The sequence below is a fragment of the Salvelinus alpinus genome, chromosome 4, assembly GCF_045679555.1.
Source record: "Salvelinus alpinus chromosome 4, SLU_Salpinus.1, whole genome shotgun sequence".
NCBI classification, from domain to species: Eukaryota; Metazoa; Chordata; class Actinopteri; order Salmoniformes; family Salmonidae; genus Salvelinus; species Salvelinus alpinus.
The window spans coordinates 20429447-20449119 of NC_092089.1; the positions used below are offsets into that span (position 1 = coordinate 20429447).

At 46.3% G+C, this 19673-nt stretch overlaps 2 protein-coding genes across 4 annotated transcripts in view; both read left to right on the top strand.

The window, feature by feature from the left end:
• The first annotated feature begins 1269 nt into the window (after positions 1 to 1269).
• On the top strand, positions 1270 to 3246 carry LOC139572992 (E3 ubiquitin-protein ligase NHLRC1-like). The gene has a single exon (XM_071395938.1). The coding sequence runs from the start codon at positions 1875 to 1877 to the stop codon at positions 3120 to 3122; it is 1248 nt and encodes a 415-aa protein (XP_071252039.1). The 5' UTR covers positions 1270 to 1874; the 3' UTR covers positions 3123 to 3246.
• Positions 3247 to 4268: 1022 nt separating this feature from the next.
• The window catches only part of LOC139572993 (kinesin-like protein KIF13A), a 154023-nt gene continuing 138618 nt past the window's right edge, over positions 4269 to 19673 (top strand). For all 3 annotated transcript variants that reach the window (XM_071395939.1, XM_071395940.1, XM_071395941.1), the window contains exons 1-2: positions 4269 to 4914; positions 5272 to 5365. In XM_071395939.1, the coding sequence (XP_071252040.1) occupies positions 4854 to 4914; positions 5272 to 5365 (155 nt within the window). In that variant the 5' untranslated portion in view covers positions 4269 to 4853. The remainder of the gene's footprint in view (positions 4915 to 5271; positions 5366 to 19673) is intronic.

The window sequence follows — 19673 nt, forward strand, 5'->3', positions numbered from 1 at the left end:
ATTTCCTCTTGAATTGTCTTGTAGACTATATGTCTCATTAGAAATACCTTGTGCTGTGTTAATGAGGTTAAAACCTATAGCCTTTGTACAAAGGCCTTCGTTATGTGTTCTTATCCATTCTCAAGACATATCCGAGACACAAGCACTCCCCTTGTGATTCAAGGGTTCAGAGTTGAAATGGTTGATAGGGCTGAATTATTATAATATGCACATAATGTATAGTGGAATACTTCCTGGTTCCAGCACACATGGTGGTTCCAAAATATTGAGCTATTTACAACACATGTGGGACCCTACTTTGGGTTCCTCCAAACACCAAAGCTGTATTTTTGTTATCCAGGGTACAGTATCTGCATACAGGCCTAATCACTACTTATAAAGCACTATAGTTAATAGCTTGTCCAACTCCAGGTATTTATTTTAACTTGCTTGCCGCTGTCCAATTAGGCCCTTGTGTGGACAAAACCCTAGTCTTGTGGAGATGAAGTAGCGTGGCCAGCACTCAAGTGAGATTTGTTTTTGTGTTGCTGAGATTAGTCCAGTAGAAGAAGTGTAATTACCTGGATTGACCTCTGGAGGTGGGTCTGCTCTCTAGCAGGAGAGGGAAGTGTAATTACCTGGATTGACCTCTGGAGGTGGGTCTGCTCTCTAGCAGGAGAGGGAAGTGTAATTACCTGGATTGATCTCTGGAGGGGGGTCTGCTCTCTAGCAGGAGAGGGAAGTGTGCCTGCTCTGGAGCCTGGAGCTGTCCTTCCTCACCATTCACCTGTCCCAAACGGCACCCTAGTCCCTATACAGTGCACCACTTTTGACCAGGGCCCATTGGGTGCCGGTCAGAGGTAGTGCACTATATAGGGAGTAGGGTGCCGTTTGAGAAGAAGCCAGAGGGATCAGATTTCACTCGTTTCGGCACACCAGGGAACAGACAGAAATAGCTGCCATGTTCTGACCTATAAAGAGATAGATTTCAACAAACTGTTAATGGATGCTGCTGCCAAGTCAGGAAGAAGTTAAAGCGATGACTTTGATGATAGACTAGAAATGACAGGATGATGGTTTTGAAGTCACACAGAGTAATGTGGAGTAACTAGCAGAGGGCCCCTAAATCACTGAGTACTTGTGTCTATTCTGACAAACAGAAGTAAGTCCTTTCAGAAGCTACCCATTACCACCCAGACTAGTGTTGATTGTTTTACTGCATGGCTCAGAGATTCCAGAAGTCACTGAATTGTTCCTCAGACCTGTGTGACACCTCTTTCCACTAGAGAGCAGCAGAGGGCCTCAGAGTGAGCCTGCCCACTGTGTCAAAGTCACATGACAGCCTAGGCCTACAGGAGGCCAGTGCTCTAGACTTTCAAAATGTCACCGGTGTTGTGTTTTCTCTCTCTGTCTCTTTCCTCCTCTCTCTTTCCCTCTCTGACTTTCAACATATTTCCTCAGTTTTTTCTCAAAAATACTTTCCAGCCGTAGCAGACTGAAGCAGAGCTGACACTGTGACTGCCGTTGGGTAAAGAGACTGAAGCAGAGCTGACACTGTGACTGCCGTTGGGTAAAGAGACTGAAGCAGACCTGACACTGTGACTGCCGTTGGATAAAGAGACTGAAGCAGAGCTGACACTGTGACTGCCGTTGGGTAAAGAGACTGCAGCAGAGCTGACACTGTGACTGCCGTTGGATAAAGAGACTGAAGCAGAGCTGACACTGTGACTGCCGTTGGGTAAAGAGACTGCAGCAGAGCTGACACTGTGACTGCCGTTGGGTAAAGAGACTGAAGCAGAGCTGACACTGTGACTGCCGTTGGGTAAAGAGACTGCAGCAGAGCTGACACTGTGACTGCCGTTGGGTAAAGTAAAAGAGAGGATATCTACACTATTATGGCTGATGTTCCTGTTCTTCCTTCCTCACTGAGAACAGAGGGGATCCTCCTGAGAGAGATCCACGTCAACCTGCTGGAGTGTAAAGTCTGCTTCGAGAAGTATAACCCACGGCAGAAGGAACGCCGGCCTCAGAACCTGTCCTGCGGCCATGTACTCTGTCTGGAATGTGTCCGGGCGCTCTCCCACCCCGTCCTCAAGAAGCTTGAGTGCCCTTTCTGCCGGCAGCTGTGTGACGTTGACAGCACCTCCCACTGCCAGGCGCTGACAGACCTCCAGGATCTTCTGCTCTCCCGCTCCCCCAGGTCACCTGTCCCTCATCGGGTCAGAGGAGGCAGCGGCTGGGTCGGAGGTCTGGGCTCTGGAGCTCTGCGGCTTCGCTCAGCCTTCGGTGGCTGGGGGTCCCTGATCAACCCCACAGGGGTGGCCGTGTTCGGGTCCTCTGGGACCATGGTGGTGGTGCACGATGGAGAAAGGAGGGTGGTGGTATTCGGGCCTCAGGGCAGGCGGCTGCACGGGTTTGGGCGGAGGGGTCGCGGCCACGGGGAGGTGTGTCACCCGGTGGATGTGGCGGTGACTCCCAGCGGGTATGTGGTTGTGACGGATGCCGGTGACGGTGCAGTGAAAGTGTTCACCACCAGGGGGAGTTATGTTCTGGCGGTGTGGGACTCCTTCCAGATGCCCTGGGGGGTGGACGTGGACAGCTGTGGACATATCCTGGTCACTGACATCCAGGCCGGCACGCTCTCCCAGGTTGTGGTGGACTTTGCCCGTGGCGTGACTCTGATGAACCGAGCGGTCATAACCGACCTCCAGCGGCCCAAGGCAGTGGCCTGCTGTCGGGTGACGGGGAACATCGCCCTGGTGGAGACACTGGGGCTCACCACCACACAACCTCCAAATGGCCCCCGGCCTACCAGACTGACAATATTCAACAAAGACTTTAACATGCTCTCTCAGATAGACAGCTTTACTCTGAGCCTGGGGGCCTCAGTGTGGCCCTGTATGTCTGCCGTGGCCTTTGACAGGGACGGGGATGTGATCGTGATAGACTCCCAGCGTGGGGTGATTTGGAGTTTGGGAAAGCTCCAGAACGGCCCGGTCCTAACCCCCCTGGTCAGTGAAGACTTGGTTCGCCCGGTGGGGCTGGTCGCCACAGCACAGAACACGCTGATTGTTTTAGACAGTGGAGACCATGCAGTGAAGATGTATTCAGTTCACTCGGATGCTATTCTAGTCCGAAAATGATGTAGGAAGAGTTAGCTGTCTGGCTGACTTGTATTGTGAAAAAATACATAAACAAAATGCATAATGACTGGTGATTCCACTGTTGTGATGTAACACAATAAAATCCAGATTAAAATTATATAAATGTTTTAAGAGGATTGTTTTGAGTGTGAACAGCACGTTTTTCTTTTTGACCGCTGTTGGAAAGAATGACATGAAGAGCATTAATACAATGGGGTGTTTGTGCTCTCCTCCCATTTTCAAGTGTCCTTAATACTTTGTAATAACATGGTAATGACATGTGGATAATACCATGGTAATGACAGATGGATAATGACATGGTAATGACAGGTGGGTAATGACAGGTGGATAATAACATGGTAATGACAGGTGGATAATACCATGGTAATGACAGGTGGATAATGACATGGTAATGACAGATGGGTAATGACAGGTGGATAATAACATGGTAATGACATGTGGATAATAACATGGTAATGACATGTGGATAATAACATGGTAATGACAGGTGGATAATAACATGGTAATGACAGGTGGATAATAACATGGCAATGACAGGTGGATAATGACATGGTCATGACAGGTGGATAATTACTTCTGAGATTTGCAAATAAACTAGGCCTACTAATTGTAAAACTGTACTGTGATTACACTGACTGCACCTATGTCATGACATATTTTAGGAACATTTAAGGAACATTGCTCATCTCTGGTTATGTTTTAACTGACAGCTTGGTGCTAATTAGACAATACATTGTATTCATATTTATTTAACCAGGAAGTCCCATTGAGGTCAGAAGATCTATTTTACAAGGGAGACCTGTTGCCATAAGGTTCATTTATTTCATGTATTTTTTAATTAAGTCTATTTGTTTGAACACTTTTGGAAGTAATTTGCACATTTTCTGTTTCATAGGGTGTATTCACTACGATCCAAACTGATCCAAACGGAACGAAACCTGAATTTGTCCAATTGAAACTCTCGTTTTGATTGTAAAACTTTTTCCGTTTGGAGTAAACGGTTTCCTTTGCAAAACGTGTTGGACTAATGATTATACTCCTGGTGTATCAGTTAATAAGTAGGCTAGGCTATTCGGTCCAGTCCCAGACAATAAAAAGGCCCCAAACAGAAAGCAAATTTGATGGGCATCAGTAAAAGTTTAGTCACTTCAGGCCACTGATGAGGGCTACTTTCTCCTCCTCTTCTTCTTCCTCTTACACATTTTACACAGTCTGCTTTTCACATTTCACAATATTTTGGAACCCCATAAGCGCGTGCACTGATACTGTTTCCGACTTTTCCCGATCACCCATGCTGGGTTTCCCAATATTGGCCAGTTCAGTTCGTGTTATGAGAAATCCTTTTTTTTGTTGCATAGCCTTAAGGCACCGCATGATCTCTAGCAGCCAGAGAGACAATCGTGCGAACTGCTCCCACTTGAAGATGGCGGTTGTGATGCTGTCTGGGACTGGAGCACAGTGCTGGATCAGCATAGGACGCTAACTTGATGGATATAAAGACAATGTTCAGTTTTTCTTTTCTCAGTCTTCTGGACTGGACTCTTTTGGGATTGTGTAATTAGGGCTTACGCACACTTTCAACACCGGCTGAAACTGGCCTGAAAGTGGAGTGGTCTTTTCGGGGACGGGGAGAGCCAGACGGCTAGCCATAGCTTGCGCATAGCTTGCTAGCTAACACATTGATGGTAGTCCAGGGTGGGAGGAAAGGGGATGAAAATGTCGGATACCAAGGTAAAAGTTGCAGTCAGAGTGCGACCAATGAACCGGAGAGGTAAGTTAACGTAACTGAAAAAGAACCAGAACTCAGCAAACGTTACAGTTGTATTTAATACGTGCTAACTCGTTCTTGTTTTTAAGTTTCCTTCTTTAGCCTTTTATCCCAAATATATTTTTTGCTGCAGATAGAAAGTTAGCAACCAAGTCTTCTAGCCAAATGACAGGCTGCTTATTGTGTAACGTTAGCTAGCTACCTCTAATCTTAAACAAGGGCAAATAAATCCAACTTGCCAAGTGTCAGTCAGATGTAGTTTAAGTAGATACATGATTAGGCTAACTAGCTAGCTACTTTGATTAGAAATGTATGGAAACTTTCTCAACAAGACAGACACCTTTGCTCTGAACTCTGCAGAAACCGAACTGCATACGAAATGTGTGGTGGATATGGAGGATAACCAAACGGTTCTGCATCCACCGCCTTCAAACAATAAAGGAGAAAACAGCAGGTAAAAACACATTTACAGTTATTCAACATTCTGATCTGTCTTTATTATATATTGTTTGTGCCTGTGGCCCATTTGAAGAACGTCTTCTTTTATTTTGGTGGTGACATTACTATTTAGGGAGCGTCTCAAGCTCTGTCCCTCGAGGCACCAACTTTTCCCAGCTAACTTGATGGATATAAAGACAATGTTGAGTTTTTATTTTCTCAGTCTTCTGGACTGGACTCTTCTGGGATTGTGTTATTAGGACATACACACACTTTCAACACCGGCTGAAACTGGACTGAAAGTGGACTTTTGTTGAGTTTTCCCGGGAAGTTTTTCAAGCTTTAAAACAGTGAAAACAAAGTTCATCGTCCCTGTGTAATTTAAAATAAAATGTGTTTTCTCCCCGAAAGTGACTGAGTGGCTTAATAATGCACGCTCACTTGTTCTTTCACCTCGCTCCGCGGCAGGGTTAGTACTATAAGGGATCCGTGGGACGTCCCTATCCTAATCCAGGGTAAACTTGGTCCTCGGGACTCCAAGGTGTGCACGTTTCGTTTTTTTTGCCCTACCACTACACAGCCGTTTCAAATAATTAACTAATCAAGTGTTGATCATTTGAATTTGTTGTGTAGTGTTTGGGCTAATACCAAAACGTGCACCCCTTGGGGTCCCAAGAACCGAGTTTGGGAAACACTGCCTAACCCAATCCTTACACTAACCCTAAACATACCCCTTACCTAACCCTTACCTTAACCCTAAAAATACCCTTACCTAAGTCTTACCTTAACCCTAAACATACCCTTACCTAAGTCTTACCTTAACCGTTTCACATTTCAACTTCAATGTGGTGACCTCAGAGTTTGGACGTCTCAAGCACCCCGTTTAGACTTGTTCTCGATACTGTCTCTTTAAGAAAGATTTCTGCAGCGTTGCCCCGCTATAACGCCCTAATAACATCCGATAGACCCGAAGCCTGCTGTTGTAGCTACACTGTAGCCGATTTAAGTATTTATATTCTGTTGTGTTCTCCTAAAAATCAAGCAAATGAACTAAGATCATTCTATGTTAAATTGTCCAGATGTTTTAAATGTCCTGTGGAAGCCCCTGCTTCTTTCTTTGAGAATGACCGGGACCTGATCAAAACCTTTTCCTCAACAAAGTAATCAACAGCGAACCAACTGCTGGAACTGTGACAAAATTCCAACGCAACAGACTGTATAAATAGATGCAGCAACTAGAGACCATCAGTGGCTGAATTACATCCCTACCTGTTTACTGTACTTGCGGTTTTCCTCATCATCATTTTTTACGATTGTTATGTAAATCATCTATTGAATAATTGTTTACGGGACCTGGAAACATAAATTAGCCTAATTAAGCCAATTTGAATATAATAATATATCATATTGTGTCCAAGAAAACAGAATTTGTGGTCTCAGTCAGAACCCAAAGCATAATAACTACTCATTCTAGAGCTAAACAATTCCATACCAGCTGACCACCCGTGACATGACTCTGTCTCTTCACCATTACTTTTCATGTGAGTTTCACATTTGGTGTTAAAGGGGCTGTGGCTTAGGGATGGACAACTAGTTTAACATGCCATAGTAATTATCCTCCACTTGCTATTGGCTGAGAGGGAGGAAGCATCTTGAATGTTATGATTTGTAAATATTCAAGTTGACAGCTAACCTTGATTATTTTTTTGAAGGAGTGGTAGTCCTACGCTTTTCGTATTTTTGATGTGTATTGAACAGGAGAGAGAGAGGTAGAGAGGAAAGGACGGCAGAGAGAGTGTTAAAGCAGTGTGTCGGATACAAACCCGTAGTCACAGCTCTACATGGGAACCAGAGGCAGTGGCTAACACCGCTCTACCACCCCAAGCCACTAACCTGGATTATTTCCCCAAAGTGTAATCTCAGTAGGCCAGCCTACTGCATACATAGTGTCTATTGGAGTCATATTACGACAGCCTACTGCATACATAGTGTCTATTGGAGGCATATTAGGACAGCCTACTGCATACATAGTGTCTATTGGAGTCATATTAGGCCAGCCTACTGCATACATAGTGTCTATTGGAGGCATATTACGACAGCGTGGTTAAAACAGTGATCATCTGACAGTACATGGAGTGAGAAGAACCATGACTAAAGGAAATCCCTCACACCTTATCAACACACTGGCCTATTGTACAGTAGCTAGTAGCAGCAGTAGCACAGAGAGTATCATACTTCTACTCAGTAAGACTACTGCCTCATACCCAGAGTCACATGCTGCTCACAGACAGAAGCTTCATTCCCTAGTTATATGAGGTCAGACAAATACAGAAGAACACAGGCCCTATAGTCAAAACTAGTACACTATAGCACCGAGCTGCACCAGCCAGGTAAACTAGTACACTATAGCACCGTGCTGCACCAGCCAGGTAAACTAGTACACTATAGCACCGAGCTGCACCAGCCAGGTAAACTAGTACACTATAGCACCGTGCTGCACCAGCCAGGTAAACTAGTACACTATAGCACCGAGCTGCACCAGCCAGGTAAACTAGTACACTATAGCACCGAGCTGCACCAGCCAGGTAAACTAGTACACTATAGCACCGTGCTGCACCAGCCAGGTAAACTAGTACACTATAGCACCGAGCTGCACCAGACAGGTAAACTAGTACACTATAGCACCGTGCTGCACCAGCCAGGTAAACTAGTACACTATAGCACCGTGCTGCCCCAGCCAGGTAAACTAGTACACTATAGCACCGTGCTGCATCAGCCAGGTAAACTAGTACACTATAGCACCGTGCTGCACCAGCCAGGTAAACTAGTACACTATAGCACCGTGCTGCACCAGCCAGGTAAACTAGTACACTATAGCACCGAGCTGCACCAGCCAGGTAAACTAGTACACTATAGCACCGTGCTGCACCAGCCAGGTAAACTAGTACACTATAGCACCGTGCTGCACCAGCCAGGTAAACTAGTACACTATAGCACCGAGCTGCACCAGCCAGGTAAACTAGTACACTATAGCACCGTGCTGCACCAGCCAGGTAAACTAGTACACTATAGCACTGAGCTGCACCAGCCAGGTAAACTAGTACACTATAGCACCGTGCTGCACCAGCCAGGTAAACTAGTACACTATAGCACCGTGCTGCACCAGCCAGGTAAACTAGTACACTATAGCACCGAGCTGCACCAGCCAGGTAAACTAGTACACTATAGCACCGAGCTGCACCAGCCAGGTAAACTAGTACACTATAGCACCGTGCTGCACCAGCCAGGTAAACTAGTACACTATAGCACCGTGCTGCACCAGCCAGGTAAACTAGTACACTATAGCACCGTGCTGCACCAGCCAGGTAAACTAGTACACTATAGCACCGAGCTGCACCAGCCAGGTAAACTAGTACACTATAGCACCGTGCTGCACCAGCCAGGTAAACTAGTACACTATAGCACCGTGCTGCACCAGCCAGGTAAACTAGTACACTATAGCACCGAGCTGCACCAGCCAGGTAAACTAGTACACTATAGCACCGAGCTGCACCAGCCAGGTAAACTAGTACACTATAGCACCGTGCTGCACCAGCCAGGTAAACTAGTACACTATAGCACCGAGCTGCACCAGCCAGGTAAACTAGTACACTATAGCACCGAGCTGCACCAGCCAGGTAAACTAGTACACTATAGCACCGAGCTGCACCAGCCAGGTAAACTAGTACACTATAGCACCGAGCTGCACCAGCCAGGTAAACTAGTACACTATAGCACCGTGCTGCACCAGCCAGGTAAACTAGTACACTATAGCACCGACCTGCACCAGCCAGGTAAACTAGTACACTATAGCACCGAGCTGCACCAGCCAGGTAAACTAGTACACTATAGCACTGAGCTGCACCAGCCAGGTAAACTAGTACACTATAGCACCGTGCTGCACCAGCCAGGTAAACTAGTACACTATAGCACCGTGCTGCACCAGCCAGGTAAACTAGTACACTATAGCACCGAGCTGCACCAGCCAGGTAAACTAGTACACTATAGCACCGAGCTGCACCAGCCAGGTAAACTAGTACACTATAGCACCGAGCTGCACCAGCCAGGTAAACTAGTACACTATAGCACCGAGCTGCACCAGCCAGGTAAACTAGTACACTATAGCACCGTGCTGCACCAGCCAGGTAAACTAGTACACTATAGCACCGAGCTGCACCAGCCAGGTAAACTAGTACACTATAGCACCGAGCTGCACCAGCCAGGTAAACTAGTACACTATAGTACCGAGCTGCACCAGCCAGGTAAACTAGTACACTATAGCACCGAGCTGCACCAGCCAGGTAAACTTGTACACTATAGCACCGTGCTGCACCAGCCAGGTAAACTAGTACACTATAGTACCGAGCTGCACCAGCCAGGTAAACTAGTACACTATAGCACCGAGCTGCACCAGCCAGGTAAACTAGTACACTATAGCACCGTGCTGCACCAGCCAGGTAAACTAGTACACTATAGCACCGTGCTGCACCAGCCAGGTAAACTAGTACACTATAGCACCGAGCTGCACCAGCCAGGTAAACTAGTACACTATAGCACCGTGCTGCACCAGCCAGGTAAACTAGTACACTATAGCACCGTGCTGCACCAGCCAGGTAAACTTGTACACTATAGCACCGAGCTGCACCAGCCAGGTAAACTAGTACACTATAGCACCGTGCTGCACCAGCCAGGTAAACTAGTACACTATAGCACCGAGCTGCACCAGCCAGGTAAACTAGTACACTATAGCACCGTGCTGCACCAGCCAGGTAAACTAGTACACTATAGCACCGTGCTGCACCAGCCAGGTAAACTAGTACACTATAGCACCGTGCTGCACCAGCCAGGTAAACTAGTACACTATAGCACCGAGCTGCACCAGCCAGGTAAACTAGTACACTATAGCACCGAGCTGCACCAGCCAGGTAAACTAGTACACTATAGCACCGTGCTGCACCAGCCAGGTAAACTAGTACACTATAGCACCGTGCTGCACCAGCCAGGTAAACTAGTACACTATAGCACCGTGCTGCACCAGCCAGGTAAACTAGTACACTATAGCACCGTGCTGCACCAGCCAGGTAAACTAGTACACTATAGCACCGTGCTGCACCAGCCAGGTAAACTAGTACACTATAGCACCGAGCTGCACCAGCCAGGTAAACTAGTACACTATAGCACCGTGCTGCACCAGCCAGGTAAACTAGTACACTATAGCACCGAGCTGCACCAGCCAGGTAAACTAGTACACTATAGCACCGAGCTGCACCAGCCAGGTAAACTAGTACACTATAGCACCGTGCTGCACCAGCCAGGTAAACTAGTACACTATAGCACCGTGCTGCACCAGCGAGGTAAACTAGTACACTATAGCACCGAGCTGCACCAGCCAGGTAAACTAGTACACTATAGCACCGTGCTGCACCAGCCAGGTAAACTAGTAAACAGACAGGTAAGCATCCTCTCGTGTTTCACATGCTGGGAGTGAGTGTACAACCCAGTCTGCACCCCAAATTGCACCCTATTCCCTATATGGTGCATTACTTTTCACCAAAAATAGTGCACTATATATGGAACAGGGTTCCATTTGGGATGCTCCCTGGGTCTCTCTGTCTCTCTATGAAGCTTACTCAACAGTCGGTCAGGAAACAGGAGAACGAGGGGAAGTGGATCAGCAGAAAGTAAGAACCCCTGTTTTTGAAGGCCCGGTGTGGCCGGTGTCTGAGGTGCCAAAGACGAGAGCTTGAGCCAATCAGCCCTCGATCCACCTTTGTGTGTATTTTTAGTAGATGCACTTCCACGTTCCACCCACAAAGTGACTTTCTAAAGGGAAACCATATAATATGGCCTAGACAGACAGAAACAGCCATCCGTCTAAACACACATCAGACTGGAGTGAAATATGCATCTGACGCTCACCATTTTGTCCCTATGTTTTGTTGCTTAGTAATGGTGAGGGATATAATCAACCAACCTATCTCACTACATTGTTCCATGAAAACTATATCATACTGTATCTAACCTATCATACTGTATCTAACCTATCATACTGTATCTAACCTATCATACTGTATCTAACCTATCTATCATACTGTATCTAACCTATCTATCATACTGTATCTAACCTATCTATCATACTGTATCTAACCTATCTATCATACTGTATCTAACCTATCATACTGTATCTAACCTATCTATCATACTGTATCTAACCTATCTATCATACTGTATCTAACCTATCTATCATACTGTATCTAACCTATCATACTGTATCTAACCTATCTATCATACTGTATCTAACCTATCTATCATACTGTATCTAACCTATCATACTGTATCTAACCTATCTATCATACTGTATCTAACCTATCATACTGTATCTAACCTATCATACTGTATCTAACCTATCATACTGTATCTAACCTATCTATCATACTGTATCTAACCTATCTATCATACTGTATCTAACCTATCATACTGTATCTAACCTATCATATTGTATCTAACCTATCTATCATACTGTATCTAACCTATCATACTGTATCTAACCTATCTATCATACTGTATCTAACCTATCATACTGTATCTAACCTATCTATCATACTGTATCTAACCTATCATACTGTATCTAACATATCTATCATACTGTATCTAACCTATCATACTGTATCTAACATACCTATCATACTGTATCTAACCTATCATACTATATCTAACCTCTCTATCATACTGTATCTAACCTATCTATCATACTGTATCTAACCTATCATACTGTATCTAACCTATCATACTGTATCTAACCTATCATACTGTATCTAACCTATCTATCATACTGTATCTAACCTACCTATCATACTGTATTTAACCTATCTATCATACTGTATCGAACCTATCTATCATACTGTATCTAACCTATCATACTGTATCGAACCTATCATCATACTGTATCTAACCTATCTATCATACTGTATCTAACCTATCTATCATACTGTATTTAACCTATCATACTGTATCTAACCTATCTATCATACTGTATCTAACCTATCTATCATACTGTATCTAACCTATCTATCATACTGTATTTAACCTATCTATCATACTGTATCTAACCTATCTATCATACTGTATCTAACCTATCTATCATACTGTATTTAACCTATCATACTGTATCTAACCTATCTATCATACTGTATCTAACCTATCTATCATACTGTATCTAACCTATCTATCATACTGTATTTAACCTATCTAATTCAATTGTTCCATGAAAGCTAGCAGCTTTGTGGTCAATGTTGCTCTGCTTGGTTTGGTTCACTCTACCTCGACCTCTTGAGTGAACTGCTGCTGTCATCTATGGCTGTGTCCCAAATTACACCCTGTTTCCGATGGGTGCTCTGGTCAAAAGTAGTGCTCTATGTAGGGAATAGGGTGCCACTTGGGACATTGCCTCTGTCACCCCTGATTAAACTAGTGACCTGATTAACCAGAGATGCAAATGAAATCATCTCTCAAAGATGAAAGATTATTTACGCTGTCCTCTTGCTCTTTGTCCCTGGAACGAGTCAGTTTTCTTACTGCTGCTGTGATTTGTAGATGTGCCCAAGATGCAGCGTGCATGTCTATCTCATTGTGAGTGAACATGAAGGGATGCTGTCTTCAGTGTGAACTATGTAGACCAGAGAGAAAAGGTCTACCCTAACCAACTGCAGCTGGAAAGGCAGCATCCCAAATGGCACCCTGTTCCCTATGTAGTGCACTACTTTAGACCAGAGCCAGTAGGGAATGTTCATTTAGCCTACATACTGCATGGATAGGAAACTGACTTTTACATCATCAAAATGGGACACAACAAATCATAGCAGACACTAAATAAACATACAAAGGCAGAGAGGCTGACAGGGAAAAGAGCCGTCATCTAGCAGGGAAACCCCTGTCTAGTAAGTAGGGCTTGAAGACACGTCATCTAGCAGTGAAACCCCTGTCTAGTAAGTAGGGCTTGAAGACACGTCATCTAGCAGGGAAACCCCTGTCTAGTAAGTAGGGCTTGAAGACACGTCATCTAGCAGGGAAACCCCTGTCTAGTAAGTAGGGCTTGAAGACACGTCATCTAGCAGGGAAACCCCTGTCTAGTAAGTAGGGCTTGAAGACACGTCATCTAGCAGGGAAACCCCTGTCTAGTAAGTAGGGCTTGAAGACACGTCATCTAGCAGGGAAACCCCTGTCTAGTAAGTAGGGCTTGAAGACACGTCATCTAGCAGGGAAACCCCTGTCTAGTAAGTAGGGCTTGAAGACACGTCATCTAGCAGGGAAACCCCTGTCTAGTAAGTAGGGCTTGAAGACACGTCATCTAGCAGGGAAACCCCTGTCTAGTAAGTAGGGCTTGAAGACACGTCATCTAGCAGTGAAACCCCTGTCTAGTAAGTAGGGCTTGAAGACACGTCATCTAGCAGTGAAACCCCTGTCTAGTAAGTAGGGCTTGAAGACACGTCATCTAGCAGTGAATCCCCTGTCTAGTAAGTAGGGCTTGAAGACACGTCATCTAGCAGTGAAACCCCTGTCTAGTAAGTAGGGCTTGAAGACACGTCATCTAGCAGTGAAACCCCTGTCTAGTAAGTAGGGCTTGAAGACACGTCATCTAGCAGTGAAACCCCTGTCTAGTAAGTAGGGCTTGAAGACACGTCATCTAGCAGGGAAACCCCTGTCTAGTAAGTAGGGCTTGAAGACACGTCATCTAGCAGGGAAACCCCTGTCTAGTAAGTAGGGCTTGAAGACACGTCATCTAGCAGTGAAACCCCTGTCTAGTAAGTAGGGCTTGAAGACACGTCATCTAGCAGGGAAACCCCTGTCTAGTAAGTAGGGCTTGAAGTCACGTCATCTAGCAGGGAAACCCCTGTCTAGTAAGTATGGCTTGAAGACATGTCATCTAGCAGGGAAACCCCTGTCTAGTAAGTAGGGCTTGAAGACACGTCATCTAGCAGGGAAACCCCTGTCTAGTAAGTAGGGCTTGAAGACACGTCATCTAGCAGGGAAACCCCTGTCTAGTAAGTAGGGCTTGAAGACACGTCATCTAGCAGTGAAACCCCTGTCTAGTAAGTAGGGCTTGAAGACACGTCATCTAGCAGTGAAACCCCTGTCTAGTAAGTAGGGCTTGAAGACACGTCATCTAGCAGTGAATCCCCTGTCTAGTAAGTAGGGCTTGAAGACACGTCATCTAGCAGTGAAACCCCTGTCTAGTAAGTAGGGCTTGAAGACACGTCATCTAGCAGTGAAACCCCTGTCTAGTAAGTAGGGCTTGAAGACACGTCATCTAGCAGTGAAACCCCTGTCTAGTAAGTAGGGCTTGAAGACACGTCATCTAGCAGGGAAACCCCTGTCTAGTAAGTAGGGCTTGAAGACACGTCATCTAGCAGGGAAACCCCTGTCTAGTAAGTAGGGCTTGAAGACACGTCATCTAGCAGTGAAACCCCTGTCTAGTAAGTAGGGCTTGAAGACACGTCATCTAGCAGGGAAACCCCTGTCTAGTAAGTAGGGCTTGAAGTCACGTCATCTAGCAGGGAAACCCCTGTCTAGTAAGTATGGCTTGAAGACATGTCATCTAGCAGGGAAACCCCTGTCTAGTAAGTAGGGCTTGAAGACACGTCATCTAGCAGGGAAACCCCTGTCTAGTAAGTAGGGCTTGAAGACACGTCATCTAGCAGGGAAACCCCTGTCTAGTAAGTAGGGCTTGAAGACACGTCATCTAGCAAGGAAACCCCTGTCTAGTAAGTAGGGCTTGAAGACACGTCATCTAGCAGGGAAACCCCTGTCTAGTAAGTAGGGCTTGAAGACACGTCATCTAGCAGGGAAACCCCTGTCTAGTAAGTAGGGCTTGAAGACACGTCATCTAGCAGGGAAACCCCTGTCTAGTAAGTAGGGCTTGAAGACACGTCATCTAGCAGTGAAACCCCTGTCTAGTAAGTAGGGCTTGAAGACACGTCATCTAGCAGTGAAACCCCTGTCTAGTAAGTAGGGCTTGAAGACACGTCATCTAGCAGTGAAACCCCTGTCTAGTAAGTAGGGCTTGAAGACACGTCATCTAGCAGTGAAACCCCTGTCTAGTAAGTAGGGCTTGAAGACACGTCATCTAGCAGTGAAACCCCTGTCTAGTAAGTAGGGTTTGAAGACACGTCATCTAGCAGGGAAACCCCTGTCTAGTAAGTAGGGCTTGAAGACACGTCATCTAGCAGGGAAACCCCTGTCTAGTAAGTAGGGTTTGAAGACACGTCATCTAGCAGTGAAACCCCTGTCTAGTAAGTAGGGCTTGAAGACACGTCATCTAGCAGGGAAACCCCTGTCTAGTAAGTAGGGCTTGAAGACACGTCATCTAGCAGGGAAACCCCTGTCTAGTAAGTAGGGCTTGAAGACACGTCATCTAGCAGTGAAACCCCTGTCTAGTAAGTAGGGCTTGAAGACACGTCATCTAGCAGTGAAACCCCTGTCTAGTAAGTAGGGCTTGAAGACACGTCATCTAGCAGTGAAACCCCTGTCTAGTAAGTAGGGCTTGAAGACACGTCATCTAGCAGGGAAACCCCTGTCTAGTAAGTAGGGCTTGAAGACACGTCATCTAGCAGGGAAACACCTGTCTAGTAAGTAGGGCTTGAAGACACGTCATCTAGCAGGGAAACCCATGTCTAGTAAGTAGGGCTTGAAGACACGTAATCTAGCAGTGAATCCCCTGTCTAGTAAGTAGGGCTTGAAGACACGTCATCTAGCAGGGAAACCCCTGTCTAGTAAGTAGGGCTTGAAGACACGTCATCTAGCAGGGAAACCCCTGTCTAGTAAGTAGGGCTTGAAGACACGTCATCTAGCAGGGAAACCCCTGTCTAGTAAGTAGGGCTTGAAGTCACGTCATCTAGCAGGGAAACCCCTGTCTAGTAAGTATGGCTTGAAGACATGTCATCTAGCAGGGAAACCCCTGTCTAGTAAGTAGGGCTTGAAGACACGTCATCTAGCAAGGAAACCCCTGTCTAGTAAGTAGGGCTTGAAGACACGTCATCTAGCAGTGAAACCCCTGTCTAGTAAGTAGGGCTTGAAGACTCGTCATCTAGCAGTGAAACCCCTGTCTAGTATGTAGGGCTTGAAGACACGTCATCTAGCAGGGAAACACCTGTCTAGTAAGTAGGGCTTGAAGACACGGCATCTAGCAGGGAAACCCCTGTCTAGTAAGTAGGGCTTGAAGACACGTCATCTAGCAGTGAAACCCCTGTCTAGTAAGTAGGGCTTGAAGACACGTCATCTAGCAGGGAAACCCCTGTCTAGTAAGTAGGGCTTGAAGACACGTAATCTAGCAGTGAAACACCTGTCTAGTAAGTAGGGCTTGAAGACACGTCATCTAGCAGGGAAACCCCTGTCTAGTAAGTAGGGCTTGAAGACACGTCATCTAGCAGGGAAACCCCTGTCTAGTAAGTAGGGCTTGAAGACACGTCATCTAGCAGTGAAACCCCTGTCTAGTAAGTAGGGCTTGAAGTCACGTCATCTAGCAGTGAAACCCCTGTCTAGTAAGTAGGGCTTGAAGACACGTCATCTAGCAGTGAAACCCCTGTCTAGTAAGTAGGGTTTGAAGACACGTCATCTAGCAGTGAAACCCCTGTCTAGTAAGTAGGGCTTGAAGTCACGTCATCTAGCAGTGAAACCCCTGTCTAGTAAGTAGGGCTTGAAGACACGTCATCTAGCAGTGAAACCCCTGTCTAGTAAGTAGGGTTTGAAGACACGTCATCTAGCAGTGAAACCCCTGTCTAGTAAGTAGGGCTTGAAGTCACGTCATCTAGCAGTGAAACCCCTGTCTAGTAAGTAGGGCTTGAAGACACGTCATCTAGCAGTGAAACCCAGGTCTAGTAAGTAGGGCTTGAAGACACGTCATCTAGCAGTGAAACCCCTGTCTAGTAAGTAGGGCTTGAAGACACGTCATCTAGCAGTGAAACCCCTGTCTAGTAAGTAGGGCTTGAAGACACGTCATCTAGCAGGGAAACCTCTGTCTAGTAAGTAGGGCTTGAAGACACGTCATCTAGCAGGGAAACCTCTGTCTAGTAAGTAGGGCTTGAAGACACGTCATCTAGCAGGGAAACCCCTGTCTAGTAAGTAGGGCTTGAAGACACGTCATCTAGCAGGGAAACCCCTGTCTAGTAAGTAGGGCTTGAAGACACGTCATCTAGCAGGGAAACCCCTGTCTAGTAAGTAGGGCTTGAAGACACGTCATCTAGCAGGGAAACCCCTGTCTAGTAAGTAGGGCTTGAAGACACGTCATCTAGCAAGGAAACCCCTGTCTAGTAAGTAGGGCTTGAAGACACGTCATCTAGCAGGGAAACCCCTGTCTAGTAAGTAGGGCTTGAAGACACGTCATCTAGCAGGGAAACCCCTGTCTAGTAAGTAGGGCTTGAAGACACGTCATCTAGCAGGGAAACCCCTGTCTAGTAAGTAGGGCTTGAAGACACGTCATCTAGCAGTGAAACCCCTGTCTAGTAAGTAGGGCTTGAAGACACGTCATCTAGCAGGGAAACCCCTGTCTAGTAAGTAGGGCTTGAAGACACGTCATCTAGCAGGGAAACCCCTGTCTAGTAAGTAGGGCTTGAAGACACGTCATCTAGCAGTGAAACCCCTGTCTAGTAAGTAGGGCTTGAAGACACGTCATCTAGCAGGGAAACCCCTGTCTAGTAAGTAGGGCTTGAAGACACGTCATCTAGCAGTGAAACCCAGGTCTAGTAAGTAGGGCTTGAAGACACGTCATCTAGCAGTGAAACCCCTGTCTAGTAAGTAGGGCTTGAAGACACGTCATCTAGCAGGGAAACCCCTGTCTAGTAAGTAGGGCTTGAAGACACGTCATCTAGCAGTGAAACCCCTGTCTAGTAAGTAGGGCTTGAAGACACGTCATCTAGCAGTGAAACCCCTGTCTAGTAAGTAGGGCTTGAAGACACGTCATCTAGCAGGGAAACCCCTGTCTAGTAAGTAGGGCTTGAAGACACGTCATCTAGCAGTGAAACCCCTGTCTAGTAAGTAGGGCTTGAAGACACGTCTTCTAGCAGTGAATCCCCTGTCTAGTAAGTAGGGCTTGAAGACACGTCATCTAGCAGGGAAACCCCTGTCTAGTAAGTAGGGCTTGAAGACACGTCTTCTAGCAGTGAATCCCCTGTCTAGTAATTAGGGCTTGTAGACACGTCATCTAGCAGGGAAACCCCTGTCTAGTAAGTAGGGCTTGAAGACACGTCATCTAGCAGGGAAACCCCTGTCTAGTAAGTAGGGCTTGAAGACACGTCATCTAGCAGTGAAACCCCTGTCTAGTAAGTAGGGCTTGAAGACACGTCATCTAGCAGTGAAACCCCTGTCTAGTAAGTAGGGCTTGAAGACACGTCATCTAGCAGGGAAACCCCTGTCTAGTAAGTATGGCTTGAAGACACGTCATCTAGCAGGGAAACCCCTGTCTAGTAAGTAGGGCTTGAAGACACGTCATCTAGCAGTGAAACCCAGGTCTAGTAAGTAGGGCTTGAAGACACGTCATCTAGCAGGGAAACCCCTGTCTAGTAAGTAGGGCTTGAAGACACGTCATCTAGCAGGGAAACCCCTGTCTAGTAAGTAGGGCTTGAAGACACGTCATCTAGCAGGGAAACCCCTGTCTAGTAAGTAGGGCTTGAAGACACGTCATCTAGCAGGGAAACCCCTGTCTAGTAAGTAGGGCTTGAAGACACGTCATCTAGCAGTGAAACCCCTGTCTAGTAAGTAGGGCTTGAAGACACGTCATCTAGCAGTGAAACCCCTGTCTAGTAAGTAGGGCTTGAAGACACGTCATCTAGCAGGGAAACCCCTGTCTAGTAAGTAGGGCTTGAAGACACGTCATCTAGCAGTGAAACCCCTGTCTAGTAAGTAGGGCTTGAAGACACGTCATCTAGCAGGGAAACCCCTGTCTAGTAAGTAGGGCTTGAAGACACGTCATCTAGCAGGGAAACCCCTGTCTAGTAAGTAGGGCTTGAAGACACGTCATCTAGCAGTGAAACCCCTGTCTAGTAAGTAGGGCTTGAAGACACGTCATCTAGCAGTGAAACCCCTGTCTAGTAAGTAGGGCTTGAAGACACGTCATCTAGCAGGGAAACCCCTGTCTAGTAAGTAGGGCTTGAAGACACGTCATCTAGCAGTGAATCCCCTGTCTAGTAAGTAGGGCTTGAAGTCACGTCATCTAGCAGTGAAACCCCTGTCTAGTAAGTAGGGCTTGAAGACACGTCATCTAGCAGGGAAACCCCTGTCTAGTAAGTAGGGCT